Genomic DNA, 21,275 nt, shown 5'->3' on the forward strand with positions numbered 1-21,275 from the left:
GGTAAAACACACGCGTGGACGGCTCAATGGAGACAACATTGCATCGTATTTACTTAGAATCAAATATGTCGAACCTCCATGCATTATGGCATGCGGCAAGGCATCAAACTGCATGCAGGTGGTGTCGACGTTCCGCGGGCAAAAGAAGGTGTGAAGACAAGGCATGCAGGAGCAAGTTCAATTTGTAATCTTGTATGCTAGTACTAGGCAAAATACTTGGATCTGATCTTTGACGCTCTGTTCGCAATTCGTCCATGGTTTGGACCGCATTTCGTGTTCTCTTCCCAGTTCCCACCGAGATTTGAAATGAGCGTTAGGGTTTGATGCATGAGTAGAAGGGAGGAAATGGCCTTGATGCATGCCCTCTACGTGCCTAGACGTAGGTGCATGTATTTTTTCGATAAAGGGTGTTTTTATTAACTCTAAATGTAGCATCAAGAGATACCGAGTATTAAGAGTATCATCCGGCCTCTGCATAATTAGAATGCATACAGCCAAACACCAATAGTGCATGCATGCATATGTAGTACATTGTCGCCTCTTGATGCAAGGACCGGGTGATGAAACCCTAAAATAGTACAAGGAACATTCCGTCGAACAGTCGCACACACATGCTCGGCGGCGAAGTTCAGCTCCTCTCTTCATTCTTCTTGTACTACCAAGAAATAGAAATCAGCTTACGCCAAACAAACCAATCTTTTCTCCAACATGTCCCAATACAGATATACTCCCTCTGTACCACAATTCTCGTCGATGGAGGAAACTAGTACAAGTTCCTCCGAGAGCGGCGATGGTATGGACGAGCTCGCGCGCTCCCGGTATATGTACCAATGGGATGTTGCCGCGTTGAGATGTGTATTAAGTGCGTTCGGTCAGAGGCGCGACAGATACGAAAACTAAGCAGTAGAATACGGAGACGGGTCCGTCAACGATCACAGTTCCCTGGATGGTACAAGTTGCATATGTGCCGCTTGCTCATTTCTGTTTCCCACGGTACATAAGCCCTGTCGTCAGATCAATCACGGCGTGCAAAAATGGCGTAACCTTATCGGATAAGCGTCTTCCTCCGAAAAAAAAACAGAAGGGGATAGCCGTGCTATGACATCGTGGGTCCATACTCCGGCGGCAACGCTTCAGCGAAAAAAATATATCCTTCGAGACGCTGCACGACGGCAGGGACGCATAGCTATGGCGACGGCGGAGGCGACAGGCGAGGGCTTGGAGTTCCTATCGGATCCAGTTGACAGGTATGTTTTGCTGCCGCCCTTTTTTGTTCTCGCCGCCGGCGGATGTAAGCAGACTCGCATCTTATTAGTGCGCGCCTTCGTTTCCGTAGGTTTCCTCTGCTAGATCTCGCCGCCGATGAATCGCTGCTAAGCGGCGGAGGCAACCAAACTTTCATATGCACGGCTACCGAATCCAGTATCGGTGATGTGGGCGATGCGACGGTGACATTGGAACTATATTTGCAGAGCGAATGCAATGGAGTGGCTCTGTCGGCGCCGAACTCAGAGCAGTTGACGGGCAAAGACGATCCTCAGGCGCCGGGCTGGACCAAGAGGTATACGCCATATTTGTAGGCTCAGTAAACCTGTAAATTCGACTGGACTGATAATTTTTTTCCTCCTGTATCATATCGATCTATGCTGGTCTTTACAATATACAGGCAGACAGCCACATTTTAAATGCAGTTACGATGTATTTTTCTGAATCTAAGCTAGTTACCCCATTTTTTTCTGAATTATGTATGTCTGCGTTGTGCAGTCTGCTTGTTGGGCATGCACCTGAAGTCCTGAAGAACGCCCTCCGTGTGCTGGCAGAATGAGTGCTCTTGAAAAAGCATTGAGAAGATATGCTGAGAAGAAAACTGACACTGTAATAGTGCCTGCAGTAGGAAGCACGTCTCATTCACTTGGAGAAGCTTATGACTATTACAATTTGTATTCCTGGGAGATTGGATTTGGGGTAAGATATGGCAAGAGCAGGCTTAATGTTAAAAGGACAAAATGCATGCAAGAGATAGTATGTGGCTGCTCGGTAAGCACTGATTTTCAGTTGACTGTTGTGTGGCAATGGCAGATGTTGTGTCAACCAAAAAAAAATAATGTTACTGCCTATCAAAGGAGTTTGAACTAACAAAAAATAAATGTTGTTTGTTTGTGGCATTTGCAGGGGATTCCGAAGAAAAGCAACACCCGGACTTGCCGGTGCAGGTGCCCCGCGCTCATACGATTGCTTCGATCAAAGGACAATGGATGGTACATAAGTGAGTTCATACCATCACACAACCATTCGTTAATGGAGAAATGTGGCGGGAAGGTGTACTCGTCGTGCTCACAGGTGAACAAAAAAATGATGTGTTTAAAATTTAAAATTTCATCTAGCTTCATAATTCACACTCAGCTACTTCACATGATTCCGGTGAGACGACTAGTCTATTGATTTACCATTCTTGCTAGCACACTCTTTGTGATGTTCTCTCTTTTTCAGTATACTAGTTCAATAAAATGAATGTTGAATTGCATTTGCAGATCAATGCAAGGCGATGGAAGTAGCAATAGAGAAACTGATGCCACACACGACTCACCGTTGGTGCAAGTGGCACATGCACTTGGTAATTTCGTGGGGCTAAAAGCTCCAGAATGAAAACGGAAGCCTGGTCACCAATCACCTGCAGGGATAAACCTCCATATGATGATCGTGGTGCAAAAAGCAAGAAGTACAGACTGACAGCAAATGCACAAGCTGGAAATGGATGCGGGACAAGTAAACGAACTCGCTTCTCCAGTATATGTTGAGAACCAGGGCACAAGAGCACCACATGTCCACAAAGAGGTGATCTTCCTCAAAAAGAAAGGAAAGCGGCAAAATGCTCGAACTGTGGCTTCGGTGGTCACAGGAAAAACATCTGCAGCAAGCCTAGGGTTGTACTCCATGTTGAAAATGCTACCTTAGAGCCAAATGCAATTTGCGGGTGACTTCATTTAGACTCAGTGTTTTTGTTCTGTGTTGTTGAGGGCTTTGTAGCCGTTAACTTTAACCACAAGACTCTTGTTGTAATAATAACCGTAAGTGAAGTACGCGTTGTTTGAGGTCAGGTTGTTGTGATTCGAATGTTTATCATGTAGAAGAAAAAATGTATGAGAGTCTGCCTAATGTTGTAGTGTGCCTGTGCATCTCCCCTTTTGTATTTCACTGAGTTCTTGTTTGAGAAATCAATCTGGTCTGGTGCATTGTGTGAGGACAGATTCAGTTGATTTTATTTCTTCCCCTCTTACGAAATTGCTTGACATCATGTTCCTCTGCACCGCTGGGCAGTGGTAGCAGTAATTCAATACAGGTGACGCCTTACAGGTGTCCGACGCGGCCCCTGCTGGGGTGCAATGGGCTGGAATCCTGTTAGTTTGATTTTCAGACTCTTTGAAAGGGATCCGTCAGAGTTAACCTTCTTTTTTTACACCTGCTTAGCTAAAAACATACTTCCATTAATATTATTAGTTGCACAAACGAGACTACATCACACAGCTTAAACTTGATCATTACAAAAGTTCGCCATCAGCAACACCATAGCTGCGCTTACACCATTATACACTTGGCTGCTAACCAATGATACAGACATCATAATACTTGATTTGCAGGTACAATGATACGCCGTGCTCTATTCGCAGCTGGCGCCTAACCACGCACGTGCATGACCACAACCAACACAAGGATTGCCACCCAAGCACTTTTGCACCCAAGTGACAAGGTTGGCCTCGGAGACCACCAGATTGATGGATGCAGCGTCAACGCCAATGGTTCCCTGGCGCCCAGCAGCTGGAAGCGCGGCGAGCATGTATCCTGCAGCGGCGCTGACTGAAGAAACGAACTGGGTGCCCCCGGCATGCCGTTCTGCTGCCCTGTGGTGTGGTGCGTGTGGCACCTGTAGATCTTGAACTCCCAAAGCTTGGCCGCCTTGCTCTTATCCTGGCTCGATTTGCGCCAATGGGGGTGCGGCTGGACACGGCGACGCGAGGTAGTCGGCGTACGCTTGCTACTTGTAGAAATCGCATCCACCACCTGACGGCTGTCGTTGACCGGCGAAGAGGGTTCAGACAAGTGATGTTGAACAAATCTGAAGAAATCTATGCAAAAACTAGGGTTTAGTGGCTGCTGTTCCTTGCTCCGATTTGGGGGTCTATTAAGAACAGTGTGCAACTAGGGTTCGTTCCTTCGATTTGGGGATGGACTATTATAGACTGAGCCGCCGTCGATGATAGATGGGGAGTTTAATGGAGTAGGTAGGTCGACCCGAGCGGAATTCAGTCTAGCAGAATTCAGTCTAGCAGGGATACACATTGCTACATGATGAAAACGGCCGCCTAGCGCCTCAACGTCCGTCACCCGCACCGTACAAACTTTCTCTTCCCGTCCGCGTCACTCATTAAATGAGTCGTCGTCTACGAGCTGCAATACAGCGTGCGTTCCATATCCCGACGAGGACCGACGCTTGCAGATAACGCGAGCAGGCGAGCTCGTCCACGCCAACGAATTTTCGAAGTTCCTCCCAACTAGAAGTACTTCAGTACAGAGGTAGTAGATAGCTCAAAAAAATTCTTACCCTCCCTAGTTCCTACAAGATCGTAAGTGCTGAACAAACAAGTCGATGCACCTCTCGTTGCACTCCACGCTCGCCACGATGCCTTGCAGCCTCTTGGCATTGTCCGCGAACACCCTTCCCCCCTCCTCCACAACAACGGCCCGAACAGCTCCGGCGACGCCGTCCCGGGTAAACGACCCATCCTTCTCGTCTCTCGGCACCAGCACCCCGACCTTCCTCTCCTCCATGAGCCGCGCGTTGGGGCCCTGGTCACCGGCGAGCGGCAGCATGATCAGGGGGTGCCCGAACTGGAGCCCCTCCACGACCGAACCCCACCCGCAGTGCGTCAAGAACGCGCCCACCGCGCCGTGCGCCAGTATGCTCACCTGAGGAACCCACCGCACCGCCACAAGCCCACGCTCGGCGGTGCGCTCCATGAAGCCGTCTGGTAGGATGGTGTCCGCGTCGCCGTTGACGGGATTCCTTAGGACCCAGAGGAAGCGCGTTCCGGAGAGCTCCAGCCCGTGGGCCAGCTCGCGGAGCAGCTCGGCGCGCAACGGCGCCTCGCTTCCCAACGCCACGTAGACCACCGACTTGGCCGGCCGCGCGTCGAGCCACTGAATGATCGCAACGTCCTCGGAGTTCTCGCTGGCGCTGCGGTCTCCGTTGGGCGGCGGCGGAAGCAGGCCGAGCGGGACGGCCGGCTTGCCGTAGAGCCTCGTCAGGAGCGGGAACGCGTCGGGCTCCAGTTCTGGGCTGCTCCGAAGGGCGACGAGCTTGGACCTCTTCAACGTCATAAAGAAGCGGCCCATGATGGACAACCCCGAGGCGTCTTCTGCGGCGAACTCCTCCGTGGTCAGCTCAGCCTCGAACCTCGGCGCTGCGTCCATGGACCTGGAGACCGCTTGATGTTCCTCCGCTCGGGACTCCGGCGGCGGGCCGGACAAGGCCGCGACGCCAGCAGCGCACGGGAGAAGCATGGCGCACGGCACCTTGCGGGCTTGGGCCACAGCGGCGACCCAGTGGTGCACGAAGTCGGCCACGACCCAGTCGGGCCTCCTGCCGCCGGCGCAAGCGGCATCGAGGAAGGCCGTGAACGGTGCGGCGAGGCCGTCGAACGCCACCCTATGGAGGTGGAACTTGTCGGGCGGGACGTCGCTGGTGGACTCGGCGCCGTCCGGGAGGCCGGCGACGCGCGGGAGCGGCAGCGCGACGAGGTGGACGAGCGACGCCAGCGCGGGACGGACCGGCGGGAGGCGGGCGAGGTTGCGCGGCGTGGAGACGAAGGACACGCGGTGGCCCCGTGCGGCCAGGCGCTCGGCGAGCTCGAGGCAGGGCAGCAGGTGGCCCATGGCGAGCCACGGGAAGATGACGACATGCAGAGGCGAGGACTCGGACTCGGAGGCGTCCATGGCCAACGACGGCAGAGGTCTACGGCCGGAAGTAACACGGAATTTGGGGCCGGCGGGAAGCAACGGTGTACCTTATTGCCCTGAAGGCGCAGAAAACAATGGGATGTCGATGCTGATGGATGCAGCATTAGTCGATGTTTCGACGGAAGCAATGCGAGTTGACAGTTTGAAAGCTACCCAATGTTTTCTTTGAAGAATAATGGAACGAGATTTCATCATCTATGGCTAAGCAATTCTATCCGATCCTTCGCTGAGTTCGCACAAGTGGCGCTATTTGGCTCCCTCGGATCCGTCAACTCCAGCTCCATATCAACGGTTGCTTTGTAACTTATGAAAGAGGATCTCCAACAGGCGTCCAAGAAAAGCTCCACGCGCTAAAAAATATTTTTTTTGGGCGCCGAAAAGCTTCAGCAGGTGCTGTAAAATAGTGCACGCGCTAAAAATTTTTAGGCATGAGCTAAAAAACGCTATCGCGCGCAGCATATTTTGGGCTTTCGATTGCGAACGCTTCATAATTTACACTACGTGTTTTTTGGACGCATGTTTTTGGGCGTCTGCTAAAGCAATGTTGGTCCCGACGCATTAAAAGTGCTACAGTGACACGTTATAACTACTATTGGGCGCGAAATTTTTATGCGGCTGTTGGTGCTCTAAGCCGATCCCAAGGTTGAGGATGGACACAATGCCATCCATGAGCTGGATACTGGATACCTATTCGCCGGAGTCTTTCACCTGTACAACTGTTATACTCCCTCCGTTCCTAAATATAAGTCTTTTTAAATATTTCAAATGGACTACCACATACGGACATATTTTAGAGTGTAGATTCACTTATTTTACTTCGTATGTAGTCACTTGTTGAAATCTCTAAAAAGACCTATATTTAGGAACGGAGGGAGTAGTATATAATGCAGTACAGTACAGGAAAGGCAAGTTGCATTGCTAGAACGGGAAAAAATTCCAGTCTGAGTATTCGCGTGGTTGGTTGTGCTTCGCTATCGCCATGGACGAGGGATCCTCCTCCTCCTGCCCAAGTCGGTGGTCTACGTGGCGCTGGGAAGCGAGGCGCAGTTGCGCGCCGAGCTGCTCCGCAAGCTGGCCCACGGGCTGGAGCTCTCCGGGACGAGTCGACGGCCACGGCGGCGGAGAAAGCACCCTACTACCAGACGACCTCGTGGAGCGCACGGGCGGGCATGGCCTGGTAGCGGCGCGGTGGGTTCCTCATGTGAGCGTTCTGGCACACGACGCCGTGGGCGCGTTCATGCCTCACGGTGGGTGGGGTTCGGTCCTCGAAGGGTTCGAGTTCGAGCACCCCCTGATCATGCTGCCGATCGCCGGTGACCAGGGCCCCAACACGCGGCTCATGGAGGAGAGAGGATGGTCGGGGTGTGAATAAGTAAATTTACCGTCTATATGTATCCGTTGGGAATCAACCATCAAACGTTTACTTTGAGATTGGTGTGACAGGAAGGCCCCACGATGCTTTTGTTTCTCTCTTTTAGCAATACAAATCTTAGGTTGTGTTCGAGAATCCTCCACTCTTTCACTACGGAGTGGAGCGTGTGGAACACCCTTTTTTAGCCGCTCACCAAAATACAGCTGCATGCCGCTCTGCTCCGCAGCGGAGTTGCAGAGCGGAGGGATTCCGAATAGCCTCTTATAAGCTTCTTGTCATAAAACATGTCAATGTTGCCATGATTTTTTATTTTACAGTAACACGACGGAGGAGCTCGTGTGGGTGGATGCTCCGGTGGCGTGCCCGGAGACAGCGGGGCGGAGGAGCTCGTGTGTGCCTGCCTCGACGGAGAGGAGCGGGAGATGCTCCTGGAGTGGGAGCGCAGCGCTCTCAAGCGCTCGTGCTCCGGCGGCTCCGGCGCCGTACAAGGAGCTGCATGAGCGCAGAGAGGAGCTTATCTTTTGTTAGATATGTTTCATGCCTCCTCGAGCTCGACCACCTGCGGCTACACACTGCTAAGGCATTGGATCCCTTCCGGCAGGTAGCATATTGCTCATCCCCTTCGCTTCAATCTCGTCAGTTCATTTGCAAATTGCCATGTCATGACGTAATAGAGGCACAAGAGAATCTTTTGTTAGAATAGTCTCACAGCAAATTGTTGTTAATTCTATCTGACAATCAATCATGGCAACTTCACATTTTTGTGTGTAGTAGTGTCTGTAATAGCTTTAGAGATGATAAATATAGTCTTCTCTTTTTACCACTCTAATATAGTAGCTTTTAGGGACAAGGGACATATGCCCCCTTCCCCCAAAGCATTTAAAGGAAATAATGCACATATTTATGATTGTGATATTCATCCGAAAATAACACTACAACACAATAGTGAAGAGTATATCAAAACAGGATTCCGAAGCATATCAAAAGATACATATATGCACCTTTTGCATAACTATATTTTGTTTCTAGAAAACTAAAACCATGGATGACAAATGAGAAAGTTAACTGTAAGAAAGTAACGACTAGGAATTTGGTTTCCCCTCACTGGGAATACACACAAACAACTAATGTGATTGCAAAATTTAAAAAGGAAAAAAAATAAAAATAACAAATTTGCATGGCGAGGGTGGACATTCAACTGAGTCGGTGCGAGTTGCGTGTCGATTTTCTGTAGGCTCTAAGAGCAGCCAATCTGTCATCTGCGGGAAGAAAACGCACGCACTCTCTTGATTCACGAGAGAGACTCGGGGATAGTGTGTGTAGGCTCACAATACTACTGTAATTTTAGGGTGCATAGGGTTATATAGCGCATTTGGCTTAAGCCGCTTAACGACTATCGTAGGTAATACATGGTAGAAATAATACAAAACTATTTTTCTTTCAAATATATGAATAATTTGAAAATCTATGAACATTTTGAAAACTTTATGAACATTGTTTGAAATTAAGATGTCTATTTTTTTAAATGAGAAGATTTAAAAAGATGGATATGTTTAATTTTTTTTGAAAATTAGAAAACAGAAACATTTACAAAATGAATATGTTTTAAATTTTGTGAACATCATTTAAATTTCGTGAACAATTTTAAAAGGGTTGCCGAAGTGCAAAGTGAATATATCAATGAACGGTGATGATTGGAATGTTAGCGAGCCTCTATCAGCACCTACTACAAAGAAGAGGGATATGCTTTTCTTGAGTCCAGAAGATAGGCATAAATCTAAGAAATGCTCGAAGTAAAAAAAGTAATAAGGCTCACAACATAGCTAGGTTTGGTGTTTCTCTTCCTCAAGGGAGGTATTTATGGTTGGGTACTCCTCATGACCCAACTATCATTCCTGTAAACATTGTGATAGATCAATAGTACCTAGATTTGTGTCCTAAAAAAAGTCCAAAACACCATCACTACAGGAAACAGGTAATTTGTTGTCTGTGGATCACAGACGGCAAAGACCTAATTCCAGACGGCAAAGACTTTGCCGTCAGGAAGCAGACGGCAAAGTCAGACGGCAAAGATAAATCGGCAAAGAATACTTTGCCGTCTGCTGTTTGTCGAGATGACGGCAAAGAGTTTGCCGTCTGTCAATATGGTTTGCCGTCAGCAGACTAGCTAGACGGCGAAATATGCCAACAGACCGAGCGGTCGCGTTGACGGACGCCGTCAAGTACTTTGCCGTCAGTTACGCTATGTCTTTGCTGTCTTCCTTGTATGCCCAGACGGCAAAGCAAAGATTTTTTTAATAAAAAAATATATCTAATCTATACACAATATCCATACACAATGCACATCTGGACTGAAGAAACGTACGCGGTGAAGGAAACATACGAACAAGGAACTGCTTAAGTGCTTATACATATGCAATGTTTACACTTTACATGAAGGACCTCCACATAGAAAAACAATAAATGAGTCCTTCTTTCTTGCAAGAAGAACCTTACAAAAAATTGTAAAAAAGCAATCGAGTCTTCGTCTTCTCCTGGGCAAGGCAGCGCCGGCGGTGTGGTTGGGATGCGGCAGTGCTGACATGGAGAGGCAGGGAGGTCCGGCGGGGTCACGGGCATCAGATCCGGCGATGGCTGCTCGACCTCGACCGGATCTGCAGGGTCGTGCGCGACTTCAAGAGCTTGGGCGGCGGCAGCGTGAAGGACCTCCATGGCCAGCTCCTGCGGAAGAGAGAACTTCTTGTGAGAGGGAAATAAATGAGGAAAGGGAGAAGAGCTTGGGCCGCGGTGTATGGTGGCCGGCTGGTGGGAGTCCGTGGTCGATGGGCGGCAGACGCTTCTGGTGGAGGTGGCGACGGGAGGCCGGCGCGGCGGAGGCAAGGGGAGACGGGCCGACCGCGCCTGGGCGACGGGGCACCCGGCCGGCACAGTGGAGGCGATGGGCGACAGGCCGGCGCGCCGGAGGAGACTGGAGGCGGGGCCGACCGCGCCGGAGGTGACTGGAGGCGGGGCCGACCGCGCCGGAGGTGACTGGAGGCGGGGCCGACCGCGCTGGATGGGCACCGAGCCGGCACAGCGGAGCCGACGGGCGATGGAGGGGGCCGGTTGGACCGGAGGCAACTGGAGGCGGGGCTGGCCGCGCCGGTGGCGAGTAGAGGCGGGGCCGCTGCCTCCCTGCTCGCCAGCACCGGCCATGGATGTGGGCTGGATGTGATGTGTGGTGTGTAGTGTGCGTGGGTGGGTGGGGTGGGGCGTGGGTTAGTGGGTGGGTGGGACTGGCTAGGTAGTGCGTGTGTCAGGATGGGTAGGTGGGGCTGGTGGGTTTTGGATGGGCTGACACGTCATCGATCCATGGGATCGATCCGTATGATGTGCTTCTTCTTTGCCGTCTATGATTTTTGTTACAGACGGCAAAGAGCATACTTTGCCGTCTGCAATAAAAAACACAGACGGCAAAGATCTTTGCCATCTACATCTTTTATTACAGACGGCAAAGTGTATATTTTGCCGTCTGTAATAAAAAATGTAGACGGCAAAGATGTTTGCCGTCTGTGTTTCTTCTTGCAGACGGCAAAGTGAGGTCTTCGCCGTCTGTATTTTTTTTCAGACGGCAAAGTATATTTTACCGTCAGTTTTTCTTTGCCGTCTATTGATGACGGCAAACCCTTTCTTTGCCGTCTTGCCCGACGAAAAACTGACGGCAAAGCTGCCTACTGACGGCAAAATAGCTCTTTCCCGTAGTGCATGAGTACACTGGCTGTGTGAGGCTGGCCAATCAATTCGCAGCCTGTCCATCGACTGGACTGATCCAAAAAAAAAAAAATCTACTGACCCAAAATGGTGTAAGTCGATTCCAAGAGAAAATTGACTTGTCCAAATTATATATTTTGAGACGACTTGTCCGTTGCCAGTCCCATAGTATAATGATGCAGAGGCAGGAGATTTCAACCTCCCGTTCAAGAAAGAAGAAGAATAAAAGCACAGGACGATTTGATTGATTTCGTAGCTAGAGACCACATGCATGGTGAAGCTCACAAACATCTTGTGTAAATCATGTCACAAGTCAATATTTCTTGTACGAAGTCTTCCCTATACATGCACATACTAATACAGTAGATTGTACTAGTGATCTTGTACTTAACGTAGTGTGAGGACTCAACTCTGCTCTACCAGGATGGATCCTACGACGTTATCTGGAGACCCTCTAGGACCTTTGCGCCGCCGCGCCGCCGCCCCCAAAGGCTGGGCGCGTTCTCTTCCACGGCCGGCCGTCTCACCACCGGCGCCGGCACCGGCAACGGCGGGTCGAGCTCAAGCGGGCGTGGCGCACGGGCACCACGCCGTGCGCTCCCTGACGACGACGAGTCACTCGCCACGTCCCTGACCTTGGAGTATGCGCGCGACTTCCTCCCCGTCGACCGCCGCCGGAACAGCCCCATCAGTAGCCCCGCCAGGCTGCCGCATGGGAGGCCCGACGCCGCCGGTCCCCTCGAGGAGGCCGGGCAGCGCGCTCTCGGGCATCTCCGTGCGCCCTTGACCTGCCCCATGCAGCCGATCCTCGGCGATGCCGGCGCTGGCGCAACCCCGGTGTCGCCACGGTCGCCGACGGCCATGCCCTTCTTGTCGAGCTGCGCCTTCTGCCACACCGACGGCGACAGCAGGATCGGCGAGCGAGTGGGCGCGACGAGCCTCTTGGCAGCGTCGCCCCTCGCCGGCACCGGCGGCGTGGCCTTGATCGTGACGAGCCATGCTGGCTTCGGTGCCTCGACGCGGTGGCGCCGGTGACGTGCCGCCATGGAGCTAGACCAATCGGCGCCCGCAGCTCGCTTTCGTGCTCTCTGGTCGCCGGTGCGCGCTAAGTGAACTCGCGTCTGATGTGTGCGAGGGGTTAACGGATTCAGAGCTGTTTATATGCAGCAGGGCGGGCGTAGGAGACACGGTCCACGAAAACGTTAGTAGTACTCCCGAGTATTCTGATGGTGACACGAATTGCCGAGTCAATTAGTCAAGTCGTTGTTGGCTCTAGGAACCATTGTAGCATGCACATCTGTTCCACCAAAGGACAAGTAAAGTAGCTAGCCAAGCGGTCAGTATCAGTGCAATTTCCTGATGGCCGTCAGCACGTAACTCTTTTCAGTTTTACTATATTTCTCAATTGCCTGAGAATTTGTTATGCATCAATCAATTTGCAAGAAGCCCCGGGGTGGAGATGGGGGCACCGTGACGAGCGGCAGCGAGAAGTGGGGTCACCGGCGAGGCCTCAGTTGGGAACAACCCGGAGCTGGTGACGATGCGGCAGCGGTGACCCCGGTCGAGGGGAGTTATACGTGTGCTGGGTGTCGAGAAGAAGAGTTGGGGTTGGGGTAGAGGGATGGCAGGGTAGCGGAAGATAGGCGGAGGTGGCGAGTTGAGAAGGGGTTGGGCGCGGTACCATAATCAGCCGCAGGTGGTGGGAGCAGGCGGTTCGACGAAATCCTAACGGCACGGTAAGGAAGAAGAATAGTATGCCGGGAGGAAGAAAGCCGTTGGATGTTGATCCAACGGTACAGACAAGAGTGACTGAAAATTACTCCCTCAAACTAAAACCATGACGAGTAATTTGGAACGGAGGGAGGAAGTAGAAGGAAAAAAGGCATGCAACTGTAGCATATGTGGCCACAATCCTCTTTTTGGTACGGGCCACAGGGGACGTTCCATAAAATTGCACAATTTAACTGTAGTGCTTCATTTTCATATACATTTTGGCAAAGCATTGACTAGAGGCGGCCAGTCCAGATTGATTCGCTTAGTCCAGATACTTTAAGCTAGCTATAGAAAGAGGAGTCCAGGATGATATACGACTTTTAACTACAAACGTGTAGAATATCTATCAGTGATGTGCTCCGACTGGTTACTGTCTGGCGACCGACCAAATCCTAGCCGTGGGGATGTTGTCAGGTTGACGGCAGTGGAGACTTGAAAATCTGGGCGTGTGGTTGACGCAGCGATCCGGTCCTCCTCCCCGGCCCGACCGCCACGCCAAGCCATCATTTGTGATCGCCGGGACCGTGCACTGTGGTTGTGAACGCACGGCCACGAGAGAAATTTCTGCAACACATCTCCAACATCGGAACCACTCACACACAAAAAATCATCAAAACCATTTTTTCAACTCGTTTTAAAATTCATCATAACCGTGTTAAAAAAAACAGCAACATCGTAAACATACTTTGATAGAATACCCAATAACCGAATATGCATCTTTCTTTTGACCCAAAACACACCTCCAGCAGCATGCCTGTGAGTGCATCCTGCATGGGTACCAATATTTTGCGAGCAAATAACCAAAAGAGGGGGGTCTTCCCACTCGAGATACCCATTCGATCCGGATTGCTGACGGCGAACCAAGCGGGAAATTTCAGCCTGAGCCGCGCCGTTCCTTCACCTCCCGTCGCCACTGTTGGCCTCTTCCAAGCTCCCACCGTACGTCGTCCCTTCTGTGCTTCCCGCCACAGCCGGGCCAAAGCCAACTGTGCCACACCACATAGTGAAACACTGGCATGAGAAAGAAACGCTACAAGGGCCACTACTCTGTCCACGACAAATGAGCCCGAAACTAGAGACATGCTAACATAGTGCATGTTACATGCTGTCTCAAGAAGGATTTATTCACTAATAACAAGATTAGATCGACTCACCCAGGTAGTATGTCTGCTTGTAGACTGGGATGACATCTTCAATTGTAATATTCCAGAAGGGATGACGGCCATGCCACATAATAACATAGCACTCTGATTGAAATTGGCGCTTCCATCTTCCAAGGGGCTTTCTAGGCGTCGTCTTTCTGATGAACCTCGGACTCTTCCCAATCGTTGCTAAGTTCATCCTGAAAGAGCACGGTAAGCATGTCGTATTTGCGTACCCTGAAACGTACAACATGATTTACACCACGACTAGATAGGGCCCCGGGCAAGTTGCATGTAGCTCATACACTGGGGAGGAGTATGAGGAGTTGACTCTGGAATCATGTCTTTGTTAGTGTATAATACACATAAATTTCAAAAGGGAGTGCCAGGTGGACTTACTCATGTGTGATTTCGACCGTGGGAGCTGCCCTCAACACAAACTCCCCTGCCCAACTAGGCCATGAATGAGAATGCATGCTACTTAGTGGGAGGAGGATGTGGTTCTCGTCACACATGCCTCCATGACAGGTGTCCATGAACATCACCGTCACATCATCTTTGTTGCACACAATGGGTTTGCACATGATTCCGAGGCATATATAGGGTGGAATCTCGAGTCCTGGCTGGCCGAAAACACGAGTTATGAAAAGGGAAGTCTTGTGACAACGGTTCTATAGCCGCAGTAGCCGGCTGAAATAAAGCAAGCTAGAAACATCAAGAGAATAGACAAAGAAGAAAGAACAAACACAAGAAACTAGGAACGGAAGTACTCTAGGAATCGCAGAGGTTGCTTGTGCGGAGCAGGGCCGAGCTAGCGACACACTTAATGACCCACCACTCTTGCTATTACCTTCGTGCTTTTTGCAATTGAAACCCGTTGAACTGTTGCAAAACCGCCTTGTGTAGATTGGGCCATTGGCTGCCCCTGAGACATTTATGGTCTTAAGTAACAAAAAGAATTGATGTTTTTGTTTTCAAAAAATGTTCTCTTTTTTTTTGAGAAAAAGAAAATGTTTGCTAAAATATCCGGGTTTTTTTTTCAAGAACCGCCATCAAGGCTATTTATTCATTTTGGCGGAACAAATTTGTTTGCAGAGTGTCAATCGGGAAAACATGGTTTACAAGAAAAGAGACATGAAGGATCCCTAAAGATAAAGCTTCTTTTGCACATATATGGGCAGCTCCGCTTGCTTCCCGGCTAGTCCATCGCAACTCAAACCCTTGAAAAGTTCGGGAGATAGGTGCGCATCTCCCCGAAGATATGCCCTCCAACATCTCCTCGGTTCCACACAACTGCTACTTCTTGACCATCCGTATCAATCACAGTTTGTTGGAAGCCCCTCTCACTGGCTAGGACTACGTTCTCTTTTGAAGAACAGAAAATCCCTTTTTTTAGGGAAGGGACAGAAAATGCCTTTTTTGTTGAGCAAAATGCGTGGTTGGCTACTGCGTGCTAGTGGGCCGGCCCAGTCAAGAAGACTCCGATTTAGATCAAACAAAGCCCGTTCCCTAAAAAGAAAATAGATCAAGCAAAGCCCAAGTTGTAGGCGCTCCCTTTCAGCTTCAGCCCATACGACAGATTCCGGTTGGTCGAGCTGCTCCGCTGCCGGCCGGCGCCCCTCGCCGCCTCCCTCCAGTCCGGTGGCCACAGCGCCCTCTCGCCGTTCAAGCTATCGGGCGCACATCCAGAGCACGCAAAAGAGAGAGAGAGCCCGCGCATGCGCGATATCATTTCTCGCGTTCGTCTCCCGCCCCGCGCGACACGGCGATTTCGCGAGCCCTAGCGAATCTCCGGGCCCTCGGTGGAATCGAAAATCAGGCGCGGGATGCTGGATCGCCGGCGGTCCGGCGGAGGGTGAATGATCTGGTGGTATGCCCTCTGGAGGTATTTTGTCTGTTTCTTGCTTACAGGTTTTCGGTGGATGTAGCAGTCGCTTGTATTCTGTCAGTATAGGACTATAGGGTGGCAAGGCGCAATTGGTAATTGATGTGCCGTTCGTTGATTACTTGTTACTGCTGTCTATGGTGATCTGGATCTGTAGATTGAGCTCTGTATGAAATGTAGGGTGATCTGACCCCGTTATTAACAGTTACTGTATTCATTTAATTGTTGTCTAGCATGAACTTGGCTGGCATGATATATGCATCTCTGAAGATGTTTCCGCAATAGGGTTGCTAACATATTTGCATGAAGTAGTGTTGCAAAAAAGAAAAGAAAAGAAATACTTACATGAAGTTGTTTCATCTGTGGACCAAATATGTGTAACATCCTGTAAAGTTTTAGCTGTCTGGTCAACTAATGACCAGTTTTATGTTTACGCTAGGTCCAACCCTGATTGAAATAAAATTACATTACCCTGAACACTTCCCACTTGAATTGCTCACAACCACGACTTCCAATCTGAAAATCATTGAATTACTACTACCTATCATTCAGGAAGCGAACAACATAAACTGTTGCAGGCTCAACTAATATAAAATAAGATCCAACTCGGGTGGATTCAAACACGCAAAAAAACTAAAATTCATGGCTATTTATTGCTTGATTGACCTCTATCCATTGAATATTAGAACAAATTACAATTGAAATGGGCTGAGCCGAAATACCTATATAACACTAGCTGGTCATATAGCACGCCTACTCCAAAGAACAAACCAAAGCCAATAAAAAATATGACCTTGACGCTGGGCTGTTTTGCAGAGATAATGTAGATAGGATCTGCTCTGACTGAACTACACTGATGAATAAGCGTAGTGCCACACAGCTTTGGGTTCCCATCAAAACTGGAATCTGGAAAAGTGCTCAACTGGCCTCCTGCTGGTACAGACCCTTCTAAATCATTGTTCGAAATGTTGAATGCAGAAAGGAAGTGAAGTCTCTCCAGTGCTGCAGGGATTACACCCGTCAGATGGTTATTAGACAAGTCTAGCACCTCCAGCTTCGTGAGATTGCAGATCGACAGCGGAACCAGTCCATATAATTTGTTTGAGCTGAAGTCGAGTTCAGAAAGCACTTTCAGTTGGCCAATCTCCGATGGAATCACGCCTGTGAAATTGTTGATGCTCAGATTCAAGAGTGTAGGGAAAGCTGTAAGAAAATGGTATTGGCGTGATATATTCCTCCAAAAAAGAGGCAGCTCAACGTGGCCAGGATCCAAATAAGCTGCTGTATTATCTTTAAGCATTGGGATCTCCATCAAGGCGATTGGGATTTGCCCAGTAAAACTGTTGTTTGATACATCTAGATAGAAGAGGCTATTTAAGGAGTTGATCCAGCCTGGCATTGGTCCGGTGAGTCGATTGTTGGATAACTTTAGTACCTTCAAGTTTCTAAGCTTTGATAACCAAACTGGCAAGTGTCCGGTTAACGCGCTGTCGGCCATGTGGATGTATTGAAGATTTCGAAAACCATCCAGGGTCTCATCTTGTGGCATCATCTCATTCACAAAGTTCTCGGCAATAATCAGAGTGGTGATGTTCCTGAAGCCATTGAAGACATGAAAAGCTTTTGTGATATTTGTAAAAGGGTTTCTAGCAAGTGATAGGAAGGATAGGTGCAGATTCCCTATTCTTGGTGAGATCTCACCATGGAAATGGTTCAACGACACCCGCAGTGCAATCAAATTTCTGCATGAGTATATGCTTTCTGGCACTATGCCGCTGAAGTTATTTCTCAAAACATCTAAATGTGTCAGGTTCTGTAGAGTGGAGAAGTTGACCCTGCCTAGTTCTCCACTGAAGTTGTTGATCTTCAGATCGATGATCATGAGACGTGTGCAGTTACTCAGAGTTGATGGCACCTCCCCAGACATGTTATTGTTACCCAAATAGAGCTCCTGTAGCCTCTTCAACTGACCTATGGAGCGTGGGATCTTCCCACTGAATTTGTTCTCCCTGAGGTCGAGAGTAACCAGATTACTGAGTTTTACTATGCTTGCTCCATCAAGTTCTCCTTGTAATCCATTGTTGGGGAAGGAGAGATGCTCCAGGGAAGTGGCATGGAAGAGCTCAGCAGGGAGAGTCCCACTTAGGTTGTTGTGCCCAACCTTGAACACTTTGAGCTTGGAGCAAGCGCCAAGTGCAGCAGGAATACTGCCGCTCAATTGGTTGTAACAAAGATCAAGCATGGCCAATGATGGCGAGAGGCAAAGAGAAAGTGGTATGTGCCCGGTGAAGCTGTTGTTGCTGACGTTAAGCACGACCAAATTCTGCATGACCTTCCATGTGTGTGATGGAAATTCTGCACCGAATTGGTTGCTCGAGATGTTCAGTACCTGCAGAGGCCGGGCGTAGGTAACCGAAGATGGCGGCTCGTGCAACACCCCACTAAGCCTGCTGAAGCTGACGTCGAGGACGATGATGCTTCTGGAATACATGAGCTCCGGTGGAAGGCCACCGGAGAACGAGTTGTGTGAAAGGTTGACACGCAGCAGGCCGGTGAGACCGGCAAGGTGCGGCGAGATGCGACCTTCAATCCCTCTAGATGCCAGGGAGACTGCGGTGACGCCCCCCTCCCTGTCGCAGGTTATGCCTTCCCATTCGCAGCAGTCCGTGCCGTTTCTCCACGACACGGTGAGGCCGCCATCTTGGGATAACCCGGTGAGGAATTGGAGGAGGGAGTGCTCCTCTTGCTCGGTGCATGAGCGGGCAGGAGAGGCCAAGGAGAGCAGCAGCAGAAACAGCTGTAGCGTGACTAGGGCTGCAGAATGCATGGCTGGTAAGCTTAAAACTTGCTCATCTTAACCTGTTTGTGCAATGGTTATCTGGTAGCCGATAGGTGGTGGTTTCCAGTGTTGCAGTGGTATCGTTATAACTAGAAGATAGTGCTACTGTAGTTGCATCAGAGTACATCTTCTGTCACTGAGGTACGATGGTGCCATCAAGAGGCTGGGTACCAACCTACTAGTCCCTGACTCTTGGTTGGCTCTTGAGGTCCACTAACACCTTTTAGTCCTACATTTGCACATGGTCAATCTGGTTCTTTCTGAGCATGCCCATTAAGGGCTCAAGATGGCAATGGGTAATTACCCAACCGGGTAAAGCACTAAAGCCTCTCTTCTTTTCATGCCCGTGAAAGCACAGGCTTGCCCATTACCCCATACGCACCGCGGGGAAGAATTTCACTCATACTCGTCGCCGACAGATAATTCTTGCCCACAGGTATACCCGCCCTTTCTGATGCCAACCTCCAGGAGCAATTCACACATATCAAACCAGCAACTTATTATCCAAAATCATAACATCCTGCAGTTCAATAGCATAGTTGCATAGCACAATTGCATACCATCACATCATAACACTTATGACAATCAATTTGATAGAATAATTGCACAGCACAAGTGTATACCATCAGATCGTAACACTATTATCCATTAATTCAATAGAATAATTGCACAACAAGTGCATGCCATCACATCATAACACTAAACATCCATCAATTTAATACTAGCATAATTTAAGCATCGCATCATTATCATAACAAGTAGCAAGGTTCAAACGATCAAGTATCAAAACTCTCACATCTCACATCTCACAACTCTCAAGAGTAATTCTAGATGGCATAGTTCATTGCAAGACAAGTGACAATGATAAAGCTCAAAACTGAGCAACAAAAGACGGGGTTCACATGTCAAGCCTCCACTACTGGGTACCCGTGGGTAACAGGTATGGATAATTACTAATGGACAAAGGTACATGTACCTGTGTTACCCAGTGGGGAAGGAATTTTGCCATTTACTTACCCGTGGCTCAAACTCGTTCCTTAATTGAGCAATTACCCGCCGGGGATCGGGTAACAGGTACCCGTTGCCATCTTGTTAGGCTTTATTGGTTCATGGGGTCCACTAACACATTTTAGGCATACATTTAGGGCTTGCTCACCTCTTACTTCGATAAATAATCTTAGAAGTAAAGCTCCAAATCATATGTTTTGTGTTTGTTTTCTATGTTTGTTTATGTTGGTTCTCATACGTCCGCAACTTCATACTACATGGGTAAGCTTGTTACACAACCCATACCACGGATAAACCTCATTGACCATCATATTTTCATTCCAGGTGATGCCTTCCCAGGGAGCCAAAGCTGGTGGTGGGAGAGGCACCATGCATAGACAAGGACTATTTGGAGATGAAAATCGAAAGAGGGGTTCAATCTAATTTATCCAGAGCTACAGCCCTCCTCTATAATGAGCCTCCAATATAAGCTAATCTAGGCCTCGCCTTGAAAGATGGAGTTAAGTTAGGTTCAGAGGGCCTGCCTGCAATATATAACTGTACTGAATTGGTACCCAGATGCTCAGCTCATAATCTTTTGCCATCAGATGAAAATATGTAATGTGGTCGAAGAAGATAGCTACGGTTGCAAAGGGTGGGATGATTAAGTTCGTTGCTGCCATTTATGTAGTTCTTTCTTCAAGATACGGGAGCTCTAATCTATGTAAATCACTTTGGTTCTTGAACTGGTGCATCTACTTGCTCAGGGAAGCTATAGAAGAGTGTCTAGAATACTCCCTCCGTAAACTAAATAAGAGTGTCTAGAATACTAAAATAGTGATCTAAACGCTTTTATATTAGTTTACAGAGGGAATAATGAGTGTCTAGAATACTCCCTTCGTAAACTAATATAAAAGTGTCTAGAATACTAAAATAGTGATCTAAACGCTTTTATATTAGCTAACAGAGGGAATAGTATCAGGGTACGTTTGATGGAAACATGCCTGACTTCGACTAGAGCCTTAAACGTGCCCGGCTTGGGGACAATGCTCATACAACGTACTCCTCAAGACCTCATGGTCATGGGCATGGTCATGATCTTTCTTGTAGGAATCTTCTCTAGTAAAAAAAGTCCATGTATTTGTAGAAATTCTTTTGTGTTCCATGCAAATGGAAAGTGTGAGATCTTTTATGATAGTATAAAATCGACCAAAACATTTTATATTTGAAACATAGGGTAGTTAAGGCATCTTCAAAGCTCACCCCAAATCAAACACTGTATTCGTTCATGAACAGGTCCGGACTAGTGATGCGGGAGTCGTCCATCTAACCACATCTCCTAAATGTCAGCCGAGGTATGAGCAATTTGAAATTCAAATGCACAGCGTCCGATCACAATTTAAAGGAGACAAGTATGCATAGTTTTTACATGCCCGGTCACAAAAGTATCTCAGACTGACATTCCGTGAAAATGGATTTTTGGCCCTGTTGTATCGGCTATCCGAGCCTCCA

The 21,275-nt window shown here is 48.9% G+C and overlaps 2 protein-coding genes across 2 annotated transcripts; both read right to left on the reverse strand.

Annotated features, from left to right (window-relative positions):
- Positions 1 to 3,681: 3,681 nt before the first annotated feature.
- LOC123094327 (UDP-glycosyltransferase 91C1-like) lies at positions 3,682 to 6,184 on the reverse strand. The gene has a single exon (XM_044516359.1). It carries the CDS (start codon positions 5,989 to 5,991, stop codon positions 4,606 to 4,608), a length of 1,386 nt encoding a protein of 461 aa, XP_044372294.1. The 5' UTR covers positions 5,992 to 6,184; the 3' UTR covers positions 3,682 to 4,605.
- A 10,435-nt stretch (positions 6,185 to 16,619) lies between these two features.
- Positions 16,620 to 18,811, reverse strand: LOC123089923 (receptor-like protein 3). Its single transcript, XM_044511463.1, has one exon. It carries the CDS (start codon positions 18,762 to 18,764, stop codon positions 16,620 to 16,622), a length of 2,145 nt encoding a protein of 714 aa, XP_044367398.1. The 5' UTR covers positions 18,765 to 18,811.
- Between the last annotated feature and the right edge of the window lie 2,464 nt (positions 18,812 to 21,275).

This window comes from Triticum aestivum, chromosome 4B (assembly GCF_018294505.1).
Source record: "Triticum aestivum cultivar Chinese Spring chromosome 4B, IWGSC CS RefSeq v2.1, whole genome shotgun sequence".
In the NCBI taxonomy this organism is placed as follows: domain Eukaryota; kingdom Viridiplantae; phylum Streptophyta; class Magnoliopsida; order Poales; family Poaceae; genus Triticum; species Triticum aestivum.